The sequence below is a fragment of the Vulpes lagopus genome, chromosome 23, assembly GCF_018345385.1.
Source record: "Vulpes lagopus strain Blue_001 chromosome 23, ASM1834538v1, whole genome shotgun sequence".
NCBI lineage: Eukaryota > Metazoa > Chordata > Mammalia > Carnivora > Canidae > Vulpes > Vulpes lagopus.
In genome coordinates, this window is record NC_054846.1 from 9884034 (window position 1) to 9900379 (window position 16346).

Here is a 16346-nt window from a genome sequence, read left to right on the forward strand (position 1 = left end):
CTTGCTCCCTCGCACTGTGAAGGTGGAAGTGGCAGAGGGGTGAGAAGGAAGGAGCAGGGTAGGTGAGCCAAGACGGGCTGTGCTTATCAGAGCTTTTGCGAGGCACAAGGAGAGGACCCAGGACCCAGGACCCAGGAGAGGTGTCGGTGGGGGTCCCGACGCAGCGGAGGGCTGGGCCTTCTCTGCAGGACTTGGGGCGCTCAGCTCCTGGCTGCGTTCAGCAGGAGTCGGTGCCTTTCCCCAGGGTCCCGGGCAGCTCCCCGCAGGGGGCCACGCGAGGCCGGCCCGGGGCAGCCCGGGGGGGGGGGGCGCTCGCGACCCCAGCGGGACCTCAGCTGTGCCCCGGGGCCGCCTGCTTTCTCCGCACCCCGTGGAGCCCCGGGAAGGCCCCGGTTGTCCGCGCGGGCTCCTTGCGCGGGAGGTCGGCGCTGCTTCTGCTCGGCTCGCCGGGGACCTGCCCGCGGTCGCGGTAACGCGGCCCGAGAGGAGGCGCAAGCCCGGCGAGCACCGAAGCTCTGCGCCCCCCTCCCGGCGCCCGGGCCCAGGGCGCAGCCCCAGGCGGCGGGAGCTCCCCGGGCCGCGCGCGCCGAGCCCAGCCCAGCCGGCCGGGGCCGGGGTCGGGGCCGGGGCCGGGGCCGGGGCCGGGGTCGGGGCCGGGGTCGGGGCCGGGGCCGGGCCGGGGGCTTTACTTTTGCTTTCTGCATCCCGCCTCGGGAGCCGCGGGCTGACCCTGGGCGACTCTCCCGTTCCTCGGGCGCAGAGGCTCCCGCCAAGCCTTCGGGGACGGGGATCCCCTCGGAAAGTGACGACAGTCCCGACCCCGGGGAGGGGGAGGGGGGGGTGGGGGTGGGGGTGGGGGTGGGGGCGCGGAGGGGGCGCCGCGGGAGCTCCGGGGCCCTCGGCCCGGCCCGGGCCGCACCCCCCGCCGCCCGCCCCGCTCGCTCTCCGGGGCCCGGGCCGCCCGCGCTCGGGGTCCCGCCGCGCCCCCCGCCCCCCGCCCCGCGGCACCTGCTGAACCGCGGGGCTGCCCCGCCCGCAGGCGCCGACCCCCGCCCCCGCCCCCGCCGCGCCCCGCCCCGCCCCGCGCGCTCCGCCCGGCCCGGCCCCGGCCCCCGCCCCCGCCCCCTCCTCGGCCGCCGCCGGCGGGGGAAGGTGGACGAGGGGAGGGGACGCGCCGCAGCCCGGGGCCGCCGGGCCTCCCGCCGTCGCTGCCCCGCGCCCAGACGCCGCGCCGGCCCCGGGTTTGCGCGGACCCGCGGCGCGGGGGGAGGGCCCGGCCCGACCAGGTGACCCGGGGGGCGGGCGGCTGCAGCCACGTGCCGCGCCCCGCGCCCCCGGAGCCCCCGCGCCCCCGCGCCCCCGCGCCCCCCGCCGCGCCGCCCCGCCCGCCGCTTGCCCTCCCCCCGGGGTGGGGCGGGGGACCGGGGCGCCCGCGGAGCGCATCCATTGGCGGCGCCGTCATTGATCCGAATCCGCTCGCCGCCCGCCCGGCCCCGACCCGGCTCCGCGCGACCCCGAGCCCCGGCGCCCCGGCCCGTGCCCCGAAGTGACAGGTGCTCCCGGCGAACTTGCGGCGACTCCGCGCCCTCCGCCGGCCGCCCCGCGCCCCACCCCGCCCCCTCCTCCCTCGCCTCCCCACCCCCACCCCCACCCCCACCCCCACCCACCCCCCCCCACCCCCACCCCACCCCCACCGCCGCGGCACGGCTCGGGATTTGTCTAAACCTTGGGAAACTGGTTCAGGTCCAGGTTTTGCTTTGATCCTTTGCAAAAACTGGAGACGCCGAAGAGGGCCCCGGGAGAAGGTCCGGGCGGGACGATGCGGGCCGCAGCCGGCGCGTCCCCGCGGCCACAGCAGGCTCGGCGCTCCCCCCGCGGCGCAGCCTTCCCCCGGCGGTGGTGAGACGGACTCGGAGTCGCCGCTTCCCCAGGGCCCGCCGCGCGCGAGCTCGCCCCGCTCGGCCCAATGCTCCTGCTCGGGCTTCTCCTGCTCACACCCGCCCTGGCCGGCCCCAGACTGGGGGCTCGGGCTGAGTCCAGCCTGAGCAGCAAACTGCAGCAGGCGAGCGGCAAGGAGCAGAACGGTGAGTCGGGCCCGCGCCCCTGCTCGCCCTGGCCCCGCGGGGTGCGCGAGTGTCCCGCGGGGGCCCGGGGCGCCGGGAGCTGCTCGCAGCCTGGGGAGCGGCCCCGGGCGGGACCGGGCGGGCCGGGCGGCGGGAGGGCTCGGCCGCCGCGGGGAGAGGGCGCCCCGGGCGCGACCGCGGGCGCCAGGACCCCCCGCTGCCCGGGTTCGGGGTTCAAGAACTGCCCCGGCCCTGAACCCGAAATGAATGAGTCTTGGCACGTTGCACTTTACTCCTTCTCTCTCTCTCTCTTTTTTTTTTTTCCCTTTTTCCCGTGGGGAGGGGAACAGGGGGGTGTTGGAGGGGATGTATCAGCCGCGTTCAGTGAAGCGCTCACCGTGGACGAGGCATCAATTAACCAGTGAGTAGGTAGGAAATAACAGAGGTCAGGAGGCCGCGTGGACCCCTCCAAGGGGAGTTAAGAAATGCATCTCTCTGGCGCGCTCTCTCTCTCTCTCCTTTTTTTTTTTTCCCCCCAAATGTGCCTTTGTACTCCCAAAGCCCTCACCTTTCTGGTGTGTGTTTTTGTATGTGTTGGTGAATGACTGCTATTTTGTGTGTGCTGGAAACGACCTAATCCTGCATAGGAAATGAGAATTACTTTCAGCTTTCAAGTGTACCTGAAATGTTTAGAAAACTCTCAGATGCGAGTTCCCCTGGGCTGGGATTGCACAGAGCTGGAGAAAGGCTCCTTTCATAAAGCCGGGGCAGCTTCAGGGTGTGTAATTTGCTTAGCCTCTGAACCCCATATGATTTACATCATTCAATTTCTAAACTCTTTTTCTCTTGATCTGCCATTATGAAGTCATTTTCGAGAATACTTTGTAAATAGAAATTTTATACTGCACACGAAACCACAATGTTAATGTAGGCTGTCTAAAATTAGAATATTAAATGCCCTGTTTACAAGCGGTGCTCTTAATGTGACTTGAAAAGCGATGTGCATGGTTTTCTTTTTTCTTTTCTTTTTCTTTTTGGCTGCTTTGTATGCCATCTACTCAGGATGCAAGAATGCTGTCACTTTATTAACCAGGGGGAACTGAACACAAGCAGCATACCTAGAAAATCAGAATGGTGTGTGTGCTGCGGCTTTAAGTCACAGCAACTTTTCCCTTCATGTATTGGGGCTGCGTTAAGGCTTCCACTTTGAATGTGAGCTCTCTGTTCATCCCGAAGAAAGCGCAGAAAGTTGTGAAGCGCAAGGATAGATTAAATAGGGACTCCCGGAACTTTTGTGGCCGTGATTTGGACGTGTTGTATGTGCAGCGGATACACATGATCACGTTTATCAGCCAGTATCCATGTAGTCGCTCCTTACAACTCGCTAATGTGATGGCACATGGCACCTGCAGGCTGCTTGAGCTGCTGATCAAAGGGCAGCCTGGGGATCTATCTCTAATCACAGGAGCTGCAGAGGACTGGGGGAGAGTGATCAAAGGAGCCCCAGCACCAGCTGTACCCTGGCAGGAAACAGATCAGACCAACCTTTGTTCTTTTTCACGTAAAATAAATGTCCAGCTCAAAATACTGCTTCTTCCTAGACAGGCTTCTCCAAAATGACGATGCACAATATTCGTGGCCGCACACTTCTCTGTTGTATTGTTCCTGTGCCATTATCATTTCTAACTTCTGCGCTGTTTTTATCAAGCCTGTCCTGGCTTCTGTCACTTTTCCCATTTGCGACTTGTGCCTCTGGTCGTCATACTTTCTTGTGATCCACCGACCGTCATCACTTTGTAATGGGCCCCCGAGAGAGCTCTCACCGGGTCATTGGCCACTTTACTGAGGAGGTTCACACCCTCCGGAGAGGTGAGTTCATTAAGCCAGGCCACACACACTCTGTTACCATCGGAGGCTGGGCCATTTCCATTCCTAAGTTGCCTGATGCTAAAAATAGCCTGGCTGTTTCCTAATCTGTGGGTAGAGGATTGGGCTATGTTTAGCTCTTGGGAGGGTTGGCAGCAGGAAGTAACTGGAGGTAGAGAACTACTCACCTTGTAGTTTTTAGCCTCAGGAGAAGTGGGACTATCCAACACCAGGGGGCACTATAGAGCTATTTTCCTGCACATGCTCAGGTTGATTTTTCTGCTTCAGGTTTCCAAGATTTGAGGATAACAGGTAGGTCCCAAGAAGATCCTGGAACTTCTTTATCTTCTTTTTTTTTTGGGGGGGGGGGTGGAGGAGTTCGAATTTTTCATTCCTTTATGTGGGATGTTTTTGCCCTTGTAATGAGTTCTGATTGATTTTTGATTGCACTCATGGTATTCTCAGTTTTGAAGATTGCCCGATTCTGGAAGTACAAACCCTTCTGGAGATGCCACACAGAAACGTCATTGGCCCAAATATGTGCATTGCATCGTTTTATGAAAGGTCTTCGAAGTGCCAAATGTCCAAATCGATCTGTTTATTGTGACTACTGGAAGTCATTCTGGATTTCAAAGACCTCTCCCCAGTGATACTGTCTTTTCTCTAGTAGTCTAAGTCCTCAGATATTGAGGCAGTCGGATGCCAGGACTGCCTCATTTCCCTACTAACTTGGTGTCCCAAGAGGAGCTGAGCTATGAATACATGGAAATTGATGGCTATAGCCAATGCTAGATATTTGGATTTCGGTTGGATCATGGGAAGGTGCTTCCAAATTCATCTTGAGGGATCAGTGTCATTTATCCTGTTGTTATTCATTACGTGGTTTTGGGCCTAATACTCTTTTGCAGTTCTTGCCGCTTTGCTGTGAGAATAGCTTTATCCTCCAATATTACATTACCTATGTGTCCTTCGTTCTTAACCTGAGTTCTAACCCCCAAGTCTCACATGTAAACCAAGGGTCTCCAGGTGTAACTTAAAGATGGAGATAAAAGATTAGCACACCGACTCATGTAGGGTTCCTGGCCTATACCTCCTGTATGACCATGGGAAAAATGGCTAGTATCTGTGTGCACGCCCTTAGAGGATACCGCCTGCCATAAGACCGGTAGGTTCTGGGATGGAGCTTCTGAGTTGTAGCGGAATGAATCAGACGCATCACAAAACCAAAAGAAGCAAAGCTTACTTTATCGATGGCACTTAGCCCATATAGACACCACTCCCAAAGTTGCTGATGGAGTTAGGCCTCATCCACACCGTATCATTGGTAGGTCATTTTAATTTATCCATAGAGCCGAAATGTGCTTACTGTTCTCATTTTTCTTTAACCATCTTGAGTGCAGACTTGGAATATTTCCCTATTACTTAGGGCTATCCTAATGAACATCATTTACCGTATGTGCTCTTTGACTCAAGAACTTTTGTGGCCCTGTAGGGCCATTTACCTTGGGGACAAATGGTCCTCTAGGAATGCCTTTCTGAATACACCTATCTTGTGTTTGTGGCTACGCTGTCTGTCTTTTCTTCTGGGGCCAGCTTGCTCCTCCTCCTGCCATGTGCCTATGCCTAACAAGCCTCTCCCCCTACCCTTTCTAGGGCATGGCTTCAAGAAGAGAATAGATAATCACGATCCTTCAAATGGTGTCCAAGAATAAATAGGATCTTATCCAGCGCTAAAGGGACTTCGACGAATTAGTCTATAAGTTGTAGTGCGTGACCTTTGTGATATTTATTTTGTTTAGGGGCTTTTTTTTTTTTAAAGAACTTCCTCCTTGTTCTCTGCTCAGTTTCAGACTGTTGAGGAAATTGAAGAAGTAAAGTGCCATTATGTAATGATGAACATTGTCTTTCACAGTGACAAAAAAGCCCCATTCTGTGTTTTGGTAACATTTCCCTCCTACCAAGTGTTATCTTTTACAGTTAACCTGATGTATTTTATATTCACCTTGAAAAGATGATGATCAGGTCTGTAGGAAGCTTTAGGGACTAGCACGTTATGTGTTAAAAAGTTTTAAACAGAGGCCAGGATCTGACACTAAGGGTTCCCCAGTGGTGGCACTTTGTAGACTTCTATCTCAGGCACCAACATCTTAGCTTTGTCTATTCTTATTTCATCCCTCCTGACACTTATTTTTTCAGATCTTCTTTATATTCCCTTCCGCTTCATGTTTTTTTTTTTCAACTTTTATAGTGCTAAAATTCTGTTTCATCTACAAACTTACACAGTTTTTCGTGGAAACAGAATTCTAATCATAATGCGATGTGTTAAGTAAATAAAAATGGAATCAATGCATTCATAACGTCCATACTGCCCCCCCACCAAAAGTTTCCAAAATTGCTAAAATTTTTCCCATAAGTTTTTATTTGTGTTAACCAAAATGATAGAAGTCGTAAAAGTCCTTTTATCTACTCCATCTAGGTTTGATGCTTCTGATTGTTTTATTTGGAAGTACCATACATAGCCAGAGTGTCTCTATACAATGCTGTGTGATTTCTATGTGACTCATTTATTAAACAGTCTCTCTGTGTTATTTTTCTCTACCACTGCCTCTGTGATTTTTTTTTTGTTTTTTTTTTGTTTTGTTTTTTTTGAATCTCTCTTATTTCCTGAGGACACCTCTAATGGTTGATTTTCAGTTGGTGTGTACCAGTACTACCATATAGATTGTTAAAATACTGAAATATTCCTGATGGGTTGGGAAGGAGCCAGTGCTACCCTTTTAGGACAAACTGACCATCATCTATGAATCAGAAACTACACAGTTAATGTTTGATAGGACATCCAGGATACTACTCAGGATACTACTCAGGATGTCCAGGATACTACTCCAGGATACTACTCAGGACGTCCAGGATACTACTTCCGCTCTGCTGGCCTCCTTCCTGGTTGATCCACATGCCTGCCATATTGATTGGTCACCATCTTCACACCTTTAGCCACTGACAATTTCAGTTATACTGAGGTCCAGCTCTTCTCTTTTCTCCTCCCTGCTTGGCAGCTGAGGCCAAGCTGAGGCTTAAAGGACACGGAGTAAGGAAAGGATGTGGCCTTTTTTAAAGCCTCCTTTTCGCAGCTTCTTTTGATCTATCTCGTCAAGGTTGGTGCCTGGGAAGTGTGACGAAGCAGGGGGATGCGACTCACATGGCCTGGGATTGCAAGCCTTGATCGGTTCTTGTTTCTGTGGGCAACACTCATGCATGGGCAGCAGCTAACTGTCATCTAAATTAAATGGATCATCTTCTCATGGATCTCCTTTTCTGACCCCTTGATCTGAATTAGCCAGCCCTCACTATCACATCAAGGTTAATTAACTGCATAGTACTTATTACCGCTCTTTGCTATTCTTCTTGATATTCTACAATCAATTAATTGTAAACCTACCCCACTCACCATTCCCAGAGTATATAAATTCCCTGAGAGTGTGGACCTTGTCCGTCTTGCTGTCTGTGGGAGCGTGAGCCCCTGGAACGGGATTGCACATAGTATGTGCTCAATAAATATTTGTTGGATGATTCTGGATGTCAGGCCTTATTAGAATAAGACTATGGTGTTGACTACAATAGTAGTAGAGCCATCCTTGAGGATGTCCTTTTTGGTCTTGGAACTTCTACACTGACATTTTTCATAGGAAGGTTAAACTGGTTTATTTATTGGTTGTGATGTGTTATGCTAATCGGAGTACTACCTTACAATCTTGGATAATATGCCATGCTGTCAGGTGAGCCTGTAACCAAGTAAGTGGGTATGTTTCCTAGAACGGGTGCTGGTCACTTTCTTAAAAGTGCCATTGCTGTGCATACATACCTCTGTGTTTTCTCAAGATGGGGTGCTGTGCGATATGAACCAAGGATCTGAAGAATGGTAGATTTTAGGTGGCTGAGATGCCTCCAAAAGCAGTGTGCCTTCTATCTTATGCTTGTGGCTCACAGTTGCATAGGCTAGACATTAGCAATAAATATGGTACGTGAAATGGTAGGACTAGAAGGATCCTGGGAGCCTTGTCCTCACCGATGTGCAAAGTGAGACCTGGAGAGCTGAAGTGACTCTGTCTAGGTCACCATTTAGTGCAGAACTATGAAACCACCAATGTGGTCATGTGTCTTCCCTTATGTAAAGAACCAACGGGCAGATGGAATTCTAGTTGTAACATTCTGATTCTTCGTATAAAAGCCATTCTTTATTATTTCTGGGGGTTGCATGCTTTGTGGGTTGTAAAGGGAGACGGGACACCCTTGATCCTGAAACACACTTATAAGAACATTAAGGAAACCAATCTCAAAATAATCACATTAATTAAATATAACAGATAATCTGACTGATATATATATATATATATACATATATATATATATTATAGTATATCTATTGGGAAAGAAATTGGAGAGTTTGGGAAATAACTTGAAATACTACCTTTCAACTTGTTACTATTACACGCCGAGACTTTATTTTAAGAAGGTATACTAGGTCCATAGATAGATGATGTTTACCCCAATAGTTTGGTTTATTAACTGATGATGATGAAGTGGATGGTTGACATTGGAATGCTTGGGTCCACAAGGGAGGTTTCTTTTAAAACAATGATTTTGAACATTTCATTTCACTGGTAAAAGTATCCTAGGAATGAGTAAATGAATGTGGCTCAGTGGGCTCCAGAAAGCACAACCTGTTATTTTTTTGACTGTATATAATGAGTGACCTTATTTTTGTATACATTATAATATATAGGATATTTTATTCAGAGGTTCAAATTTCTCTTCAAAGTCAAGAACATCAGGGAGGAAATTCATAGCTGTGAACTTGAATGGCTTGCCTAAAATAGGATTAAATGACCAAAATTTTATCTGTGAAGCTTCTAAATATGAGAACAAAAGGAGCTATAAAGATTATAAACCGGAGTTCTACTAATTACACTTATCATTAAAGTCATGTTATTAAGAGTGATTTTTTTTTTTTTTTGGTAGCATTAGCTCATTTTGTCTTTTACTTCAAGAGAATACATGTCAAATTGAGCTTAGCCAATTCTGTCTCTTACCTGACTTCACACTAGACTTCATATGCCATCTTCAAGCACTTATTTCCATTCTCCTGGTGACTGAACAGCCTCTTCCCTGGACATTTGACTTTTCTCTAAGCCAAGCCATCTTTGCCAGGCTGGCTTCACTAATTTTGCTTTCTTGTCAAACTATGTTTGTTTGTTTCTTCTTTCTTCTTTCTTTCTTTCTTTCTTTCTTTCTTTCTTTCTTTCTTTCTTTCTTTCTCTTTCTTTCTTCTTTCTTTCTTCTTTCTTTCTTTCTTTCTTTCTTTCTTTCTTTCTTTCTTTCTTTTCTTCTTTCTTCTTTCTTTTCTTCTTTCTCCTTCCTTCCTTCCTTCCTTTCTTCTTGTTTTTTTTTTTTTTTTTTTTTTTTTTACCCTATTGGAAGGTAGTTGAGCCATTTCTCAATCAAATGAGGTATGTATTGGGTTGTTGCAGGGAGGAGGGGATGGAGGGCCTGTGTTTCTGAGGGAAACCAATATCCCCCACAGCAAGAAGTACATTGATGGTAAATGCAAGGATCTAGATTTGCCCTGCTGCTGCTTGCGATGTGTTCTGATAAGATGCCAGTGAGAGCTCTCAGGAGAGACACAGGAAGGGAGGTATTGGGATGCCTTCTTTGTGGGTGGGTAGACGGGCCTAGAGATCTCTCCGTGGGTCTCTGGTTTTGTAGTGCTTAATAATGACACCCTAGGAGTGCCTGTTAGTTGCCACACTTGTGCTCAATGTTTGCACACAGCTTATCTTTATAACCTCCCCATGAGGTATAAGGGAAAACACCAAGGCTTCACTAGCTAAGTAGCTTAGCCAAGGTCTCAGAGCTGGTAAATGTTTGGACCTCGGTCAGACTCCAAGCCAGGACTCAGAGTCACATGCTTCTTCCTTCATGAGTTAAGTGGTCTAATGTTTTATTAGAACATTGTTTTTATTCAGCAAATATTTATACGCATCTGCTCTTGGCTAAGCTCTGCACTAGGTTCTGGATGCACAAGGAATAAGATGCAGTGCTGCCCTTGAGAAGCTCCATCCGAGAACGAGAATGATGACAGATCCTCCTTTTAATCTCATGGGCTGCTAGTGCTGTGCTCAAAGTGCTCTGGGAACGTGGAGTGCCTTCTTTCGCTTCAAAAATCCTCTGTTGATTGACTAAGTGGTTGACTCTGCCTGGAAGAGAAGAGCAAGGAGAAAAGTTCTCCCAGGGGAGGTGACATAGCTTGAAATGAGTCTGGGAGAGGAAGAGAGGGGAACGTTCTAGGCAGAGGGAACAGCCTGCACCAAAGAATAAGTACAGGCATGAAGGGGCATATCCTGTGGGAGACCAGAAGACTCTAGTGTTGAATATGAGCAGAGGCAAGAACATAGTGGAAAGGCCCCGATGCTGGTCGCAGTGGCACTTAACAAACAGAACAAAAGAAAAGGTGGTCTGTGTGTTTCTGAGCTAGTGAAAACCCTTTATTTTCAGTTTTTTTCGAAGCAGACATGTAGTAGAAGAGGCCTGCTCTGGGGTGTGTCGTTGACTGCTTCTTGGTGCAGTTTTGTCCCAGTCGTTAGGGGTGTTTGGCGGTTCAGAATTGGCTCCAAGGGCAGGCTGGACAGCCTCAGTTACACTCAAAGAAGCTAAGCCTGCGTCCACACTACTCTCCCCGGCCTTCTTTATGTAAACAAAGAGCTGTTTTCACACTTCATTCACAAAATGGAAGGCATGCGGAATGAGGCTGGGTGAGGGATCAGGAGATTGTGGTGAAAGAGGCAGCTCCCAGCACGCTGAATTAGTGTAAGGAAGCTATTACGTTGCAAGAGGCGAAGAAAACAGCCTTAACACTTTTAAGGGAAAGGCTTTCACATTTTGCGGAAAATTAATTCCTGTGAGGCTACCCTACGTTGAGTGACTGCATCATTTCTCTGGTGAGGCTCATTCTGGTCCCTTGTAGACAGAGCTAGGAATATTTTGTGGTATTTAAGGACTCGAGAAGAAGGAGTTTCCTTCGTGAATGTGCTTCCTAGATGCCATGGCATTTTTTTTTTTTTTGAAGCTATGCTGTTTGCATTCTAGGAAAGCCTTGTTTGTGAGTGGGTACTATTTTAGGCTTTTCAATGTTTGCAAGATGGAGATAGGCTTCTGTGCTTAAATATGCCCAGCTGGCCATTGCACCTGCCTTTTGAGTCACTCCAGAGATCAGAAACCATTAACAACAGAAGTTGGACTTACGTGGTACTTATCTCATGTTGTTTCTGGCAGTTATTTTTGCTGGGTATTTATAAGGACATCTGTCTTTTAAAGAGTCGTATTACTTATCCTTTTTTTTTTTTTTTTTTTTTTTTTTACCACTAAGGAATAAATCACAGCTTGTTTCCCATACTGCCACACACATTCATAGTCTGAGGTGATTGGAAATGCAAATTCAGAGTCGTTAAAGCATTATAATTTCTTTTCCTGTGGCATCAGGCGATATTTGAAATCAGTGTACTAGAAGGAACATTTGCTTAAAATGTGATTAAGATGCAAACAGATGAGAAGAAAGAAATATTCAGTTCCTTACTGGAAATTTCTTACTGGGCTTGGAAATAAAGGGAACCTGCGGTATGCATTTCAGATTTATCATACTTTAAACCAGAGATGTAACAAGTAGGGTGCACGTTGTTTAAGAACACAGGAAAACAGCTTCTGATGCTTTCAAATTACTCGATGGAAATATATACTGAAGACTCCTTACTAGACTGAGATTTACCATCAGATTACTCATTCAAAGGACAGAGCAAATTCAGCTGTATTTCTTGTAGTGGTTCTGGGATATGTAAATACTATAACAATGAGAAGAACAATTTGATAGTGGACGTATGAAAAGCATTGCTTTGCACATCCAGAGGCAGGGCACATCTCCTCCACTGGAACTATGTTTATGTTGCAATGGTAATAAAATGGGTTCCCATTACAGAAGCAGCGATGTCTCTGAAGCCTTTTGTTCCTGACTTTACGTTTATTTATAAACAAAAGTGCACTCTGTTTGTGGAGGTCTACATGAAAATGAATCGCCTCTACAAAACCGTGGACTAGACCTCATGGTGTTCTGCTGGTTTCAGATGCAGCTTTACGTATATGGAGATACCTATGATGGGCTCAGCTGTATCTTTACTTTGTGTTAGTCACTGCAGGCAAACTGTTTGGCTGTTTCTAGAAAAATCAATAGTCTAAAAATAGCAGGTGTTTCCCAGGCCAAAACCTGACTCAGATAGCGAGAGATGTTGACAGTCTAGATACCTTAACTGATAAATGCCAAACCTTGAAAAAGTAGTTTTCATCTGTTTTCTCGTGAGAGCATTAGCAGGCTTGGGGCTTAGAAGCAAGAAGAATGTAAAATAAGGAATCAAATGATGTCTATGTTTATTTTTTAGAGAAGCTTTGCTTTCACGGTATAAAATCTATCTTTAATCTGTGCTGATAACTTTTAATAGGCATCAGTTGGGTACCCCATTAAACTAACTGCTTTAAAATGGTTTCCTTTTAGAACCAGCATTTACATCCTAGGAAATCAATTAGAGCGTATGGATTTCACATTTCCCTTGCAATCTTCGTTTACAAGCATTTCTGAATGACCAACCTACCATAGCAAAACACTCAGAGGTGCAAATCTTCTGGACAAAGTGCAAATGCCACATTTACTTGGAAAAATGGAAAAAAAATAAGACTTGTTTAATATATCTGCCGAACATTTAAAACTGCAGAAAGTACAGGAAATACTTTTGGTGTATGGGAATGTGTGGTGTTTCCAAACTACAAACATTGTTTTGAAAATTTCCCCGGTAGTGGTGAATTATATGAGACCACGTCCATCTGAGGAGAGCTTGTTTAACTGGCTTGTGGTTCTGGGGCTCATTCAAACACTCTTAAACAAAATAAAGGGAATGGATGTAATAACTTCTTTATGGAAAGGCCGTAAAAAGGTACAGGGCCATGTAAACAAATTGGGTCATTTACTAGATGTTTTAAGTGATAGATTTGTAATCCAAATTCAGGGGTGTGTATTAGGTTTTATAGGACCGTGACCATAGTCTACTCTAAAAATGAGATAACAAACTTATTTGTTTGTTTGTGTGTTTGCTTTTCTTTAGTGCATGGAAACCCTCCATTGCCATGTTATACTATATTCTGAAAACATAAGATTTTGAGCACTTGTATTTATAAGTTTGTTCGACTTTGGAAAATAGTTAGAGAGCCATGCGTGAAAAGTTGAATTGACCTGTTTTTTGGTAGCACTGGGTTCTGTTCAAGGAAAATAAGATGATTGAAATTGAAATTTTCCTTCTGGGCTCAGACATGTCTAAACTAATTGTAAAATAATTGTTCTGGCTTACAAGAGTAGACTCATAACTACGACTATGTAAAGTAGAAATCCAACAACAGTTATGATTTACAGTGACTGTAACTCTGCCAATCTTGTAATAAAACCGCTATTATAACCAACCTACTGTGACATTCATTTGTCTTACTTGAGACGTAGGTTTAAAAAAAAAAAAAAGGCCTCTCTCAAGTTGTCTCCCTTTAGAGAGAGGGGCACTTTATTACTTTAGGTATCAATTTACTTTCTCTGAAATGGGTATAAGGGCTGTGCCAGAAAAGTCCAACAAAGCGAGGAGGGGGTGGGAATGTAAGCGTGCATGGTGCTGTCTGTGCATTGGTGGTGATGACTCGTGGTGGTGGAAGCCAGAAATAAATTTGGAAATTGAAGTGAGGGAAGGAGACGAAATAATTTCTATGTTGATACCATAACATTTATTCATTCTGTGACTTCTCTCAATCAGGGTTGGCTCACTTGGCCATAAAGGAAGTAGATTGTGTAAGAAACCTCAGTAAAACTCAATGAGCCTTTCTAAGTTTTGCAAACTGATGGCATCATACCCTACTGGCAACTTGTAAGTGTTACTGCTGGAAGTTTGGCAGCGGAAATAACTGCTCCAGCTTCACAAGCCTTAAAAAACAAGGGACAATGGTGGATATTATAGTTTCTGTGTAATTTGTGACTTGCTATTTCTTTCTTTCTTTCTTTTTTTTTAATGAGTAACTTAGGGCGAGGTGGCCTGAAGTCTATGAAAACCCTAAGCCCTGCTTTCAGTTGGGTTCCGTGTGACCTTAAAAACAACAATTCACATCTTTTTGCCTTAGTTACCCTCCCACCCCTTTTATATAGCACGGAGTTCTGTGTGGTTATATAGGACCTAAATGAAAATGCGTGGCACTGAGGTGAGTACCACAACGGGACACCAGTACCTGCCTGGCACCGTGAGGCGCACTGAGGGATGTGACACTGAATCAGACTCAGCAGTCACTGCCTTTGAGTAGTTTAGAGCGGAGTGGGGTGAGAAGACATGTAGCTCGCTGTAATACAGAATAAAACACACTGCTCCGTGGGAATTGAGGGAAAAGCAAGATTATGTACAGCAAAGCCATTAGAAAACACTTGGGAAAATTGTCAGGGGAGGCTTCTGTTCTGAGCAAAAGCGCCTGGAAAGATGAGTGACCCATGTGCATGCAGAATTGAGGGTACAGTGGGGTGGGTTGTAGGAGAAAGGGGGTAGAGGAGGGGAGTCTGGGAAGAGCCATGCGGTGAGCCCAGTGTGATGTGTTCTGAGCGAGACCTCAGAAACAGAGTCAGTGGGCAGGTGATGAGAAATCAGAGACACCACAGGAGGGGCACTGATGGAGTACTTAGCCTTGAGTAGCTAGGAGAGGGAGGGATTCTGCGTGCTTCAGTGTAGACGCCTTGTTGGACTTCCCACCCGGCGATTCGGGCACCCAAGCCATGGACAGAATCTGAGTCCTCAGGGTGTAAAGCAGGTGGAGACAGACTGAAGGTTGCTGAAGAGTGAAGAATACAGTTAGAAGGAAAAGGAAATCCCACCTTTGGGATTTCCAGAGCCATGAAGGTGGGGGTGAGGGGGGAAGCAAGAGAGAGAAATGACAGAAAAGAGGAAGAGGGGGAAGTAAGGAAAAAAACAGGAGCAGAACTTTAAGGTAGATGGAGGAGGGTGCTGAGGAAGGAGAGAGAAAAGTCAAAGAACCCGGCCTGCAGGGTGAAACACCACAGAGGTTCAAGACAGTGGGGGTCGATGGGTAAAGAGCTTCTGATTTCTCAATGTTGACCAAAGACAAAAACGAGAACATGGAACCTCTTGAGTGTAATGCGGGGCATGGGTGTGGGAGCAAGGATGGTGACGGAGGAAAGTGAAGAAGTGAGACATCGAGTTTTTAAGGCTTTGGGGTAGGTTTTGGTTTATGAGGGAAGGAGGCAACGGAGTGGCTCCAAACTGGAGGAAAAGAAAGAGGAAAGAAGCCCTTTTGTTTACTTGTTTTGATGGGTTCGAGAGAGCTCTAGAGGGGGCGACACGGCTAAACGTGTGACGAGAGATGAGGCTTCTGGGCTGGAAGTGTCCCTCCTTAGCTGCTGGAACAGCAGAGCATTGGCAGCATGGGCGGCGCGTGACAGGACTGAGCATCCCTGGCAAAGAAGTGGGAATTAAAATTTTGGAGGAAGTGAGCCTTGAGACGGATTTTGACCCAGTGGGAAAGTGATAGGAGAACAGGAAAGCTGGTAGCCGTGGCTCCCTGCGGGGGGCCGGAGAGGCCCCTGTGGTCACGTGCTGGCCCTGCCTGGCGAGGCCAAGCCTCGGTACCAGGAGACGCGCCGTGACCGAGGTGGTGTTTGTGCTGGGTCCGTCCACCTGGAGACGACGAGAAGGTAGGTTTTGGGATATGGAGAGGGACGAAAGAGTGGGGCCGGTAGGCCGAGATTTTTGGGGGCCCCCAGCAAACCCTAGTGATAGGGAGGGAGTGGCACGTGGAACACTGCGTGTTAACAAGACTCATCGAAGCCAGAGTCGGTAGCGACTTTTAACCTGTTCTCCAGCTGCAGGTGTGGAAAACAACCAGGGGGCTCCAATTAAATGGTCCTTTCAGTGGCCCTTCCTTTATCTCTCTGGTGCTGATGTCCCTCAAGTGTGCCCTGAAAACCCATAAAAGGTAAGGTGGGGGCACCTCTGCGCGCCTCTGGGATCTCTGCTGTGGGAGCTCCAGCATCTGCTGCTAGCCCTGCATGGGGGGGTTCGTTTTGTGTTGTTTCCAACAACTATTAAAGCCGCATAGAAAACTGTCGCAGGTGGGTTCAAGTTCCAGTTATCGCTTGCTCAAGAGAAGCACAGGCCTCAGTGTGTGGATTCCGCACTCCCCAGAGGGGCTGTGCTCCCAGGACGTTTGCAGGCTCAGTACTGTCAGGGGGATCTTCTGTGTTCCTGTGATCATTGGCAACATGGACCTGAAAGTGGTTTGTTGGAG

The 16346-nt window shown here is 48.0% G+C and overlaps 1 protein-coding gene across 4 annotated transcripts in view; it reads left to right on the forward strand.

Moving 5' to 3' along the window:
• Positions 1–1123: 1123 nt before the first annotated feature.
• PDGFC (platelet derived growth factor C) overlaps positions 1124–16346 on the forward strand; it is a 198188-nt gene continuing 182965 nt past the window's right edge. Inside the window, exons 1-2 of one of the 4 annotated variants that reach the window (XM_041738028.1) lie at positions 1129–1553; positions 1744–2084. In XM_041738028.1, coding sequence (XP_041593962.1) covers positions 1967–2084 — 118 coding nt within the window. In that variant the 5' untranslated portion in view covers positions 1129–1553; positions 1744–1966. Of the gene's footprint in view, positions 2085–16346 lie in introns of all 4 variants that reach the window. The other 3 variants (XM_041738029.1, XM_041738030.1, XM_041738027.1) reach the window with 3 other exon arrangements.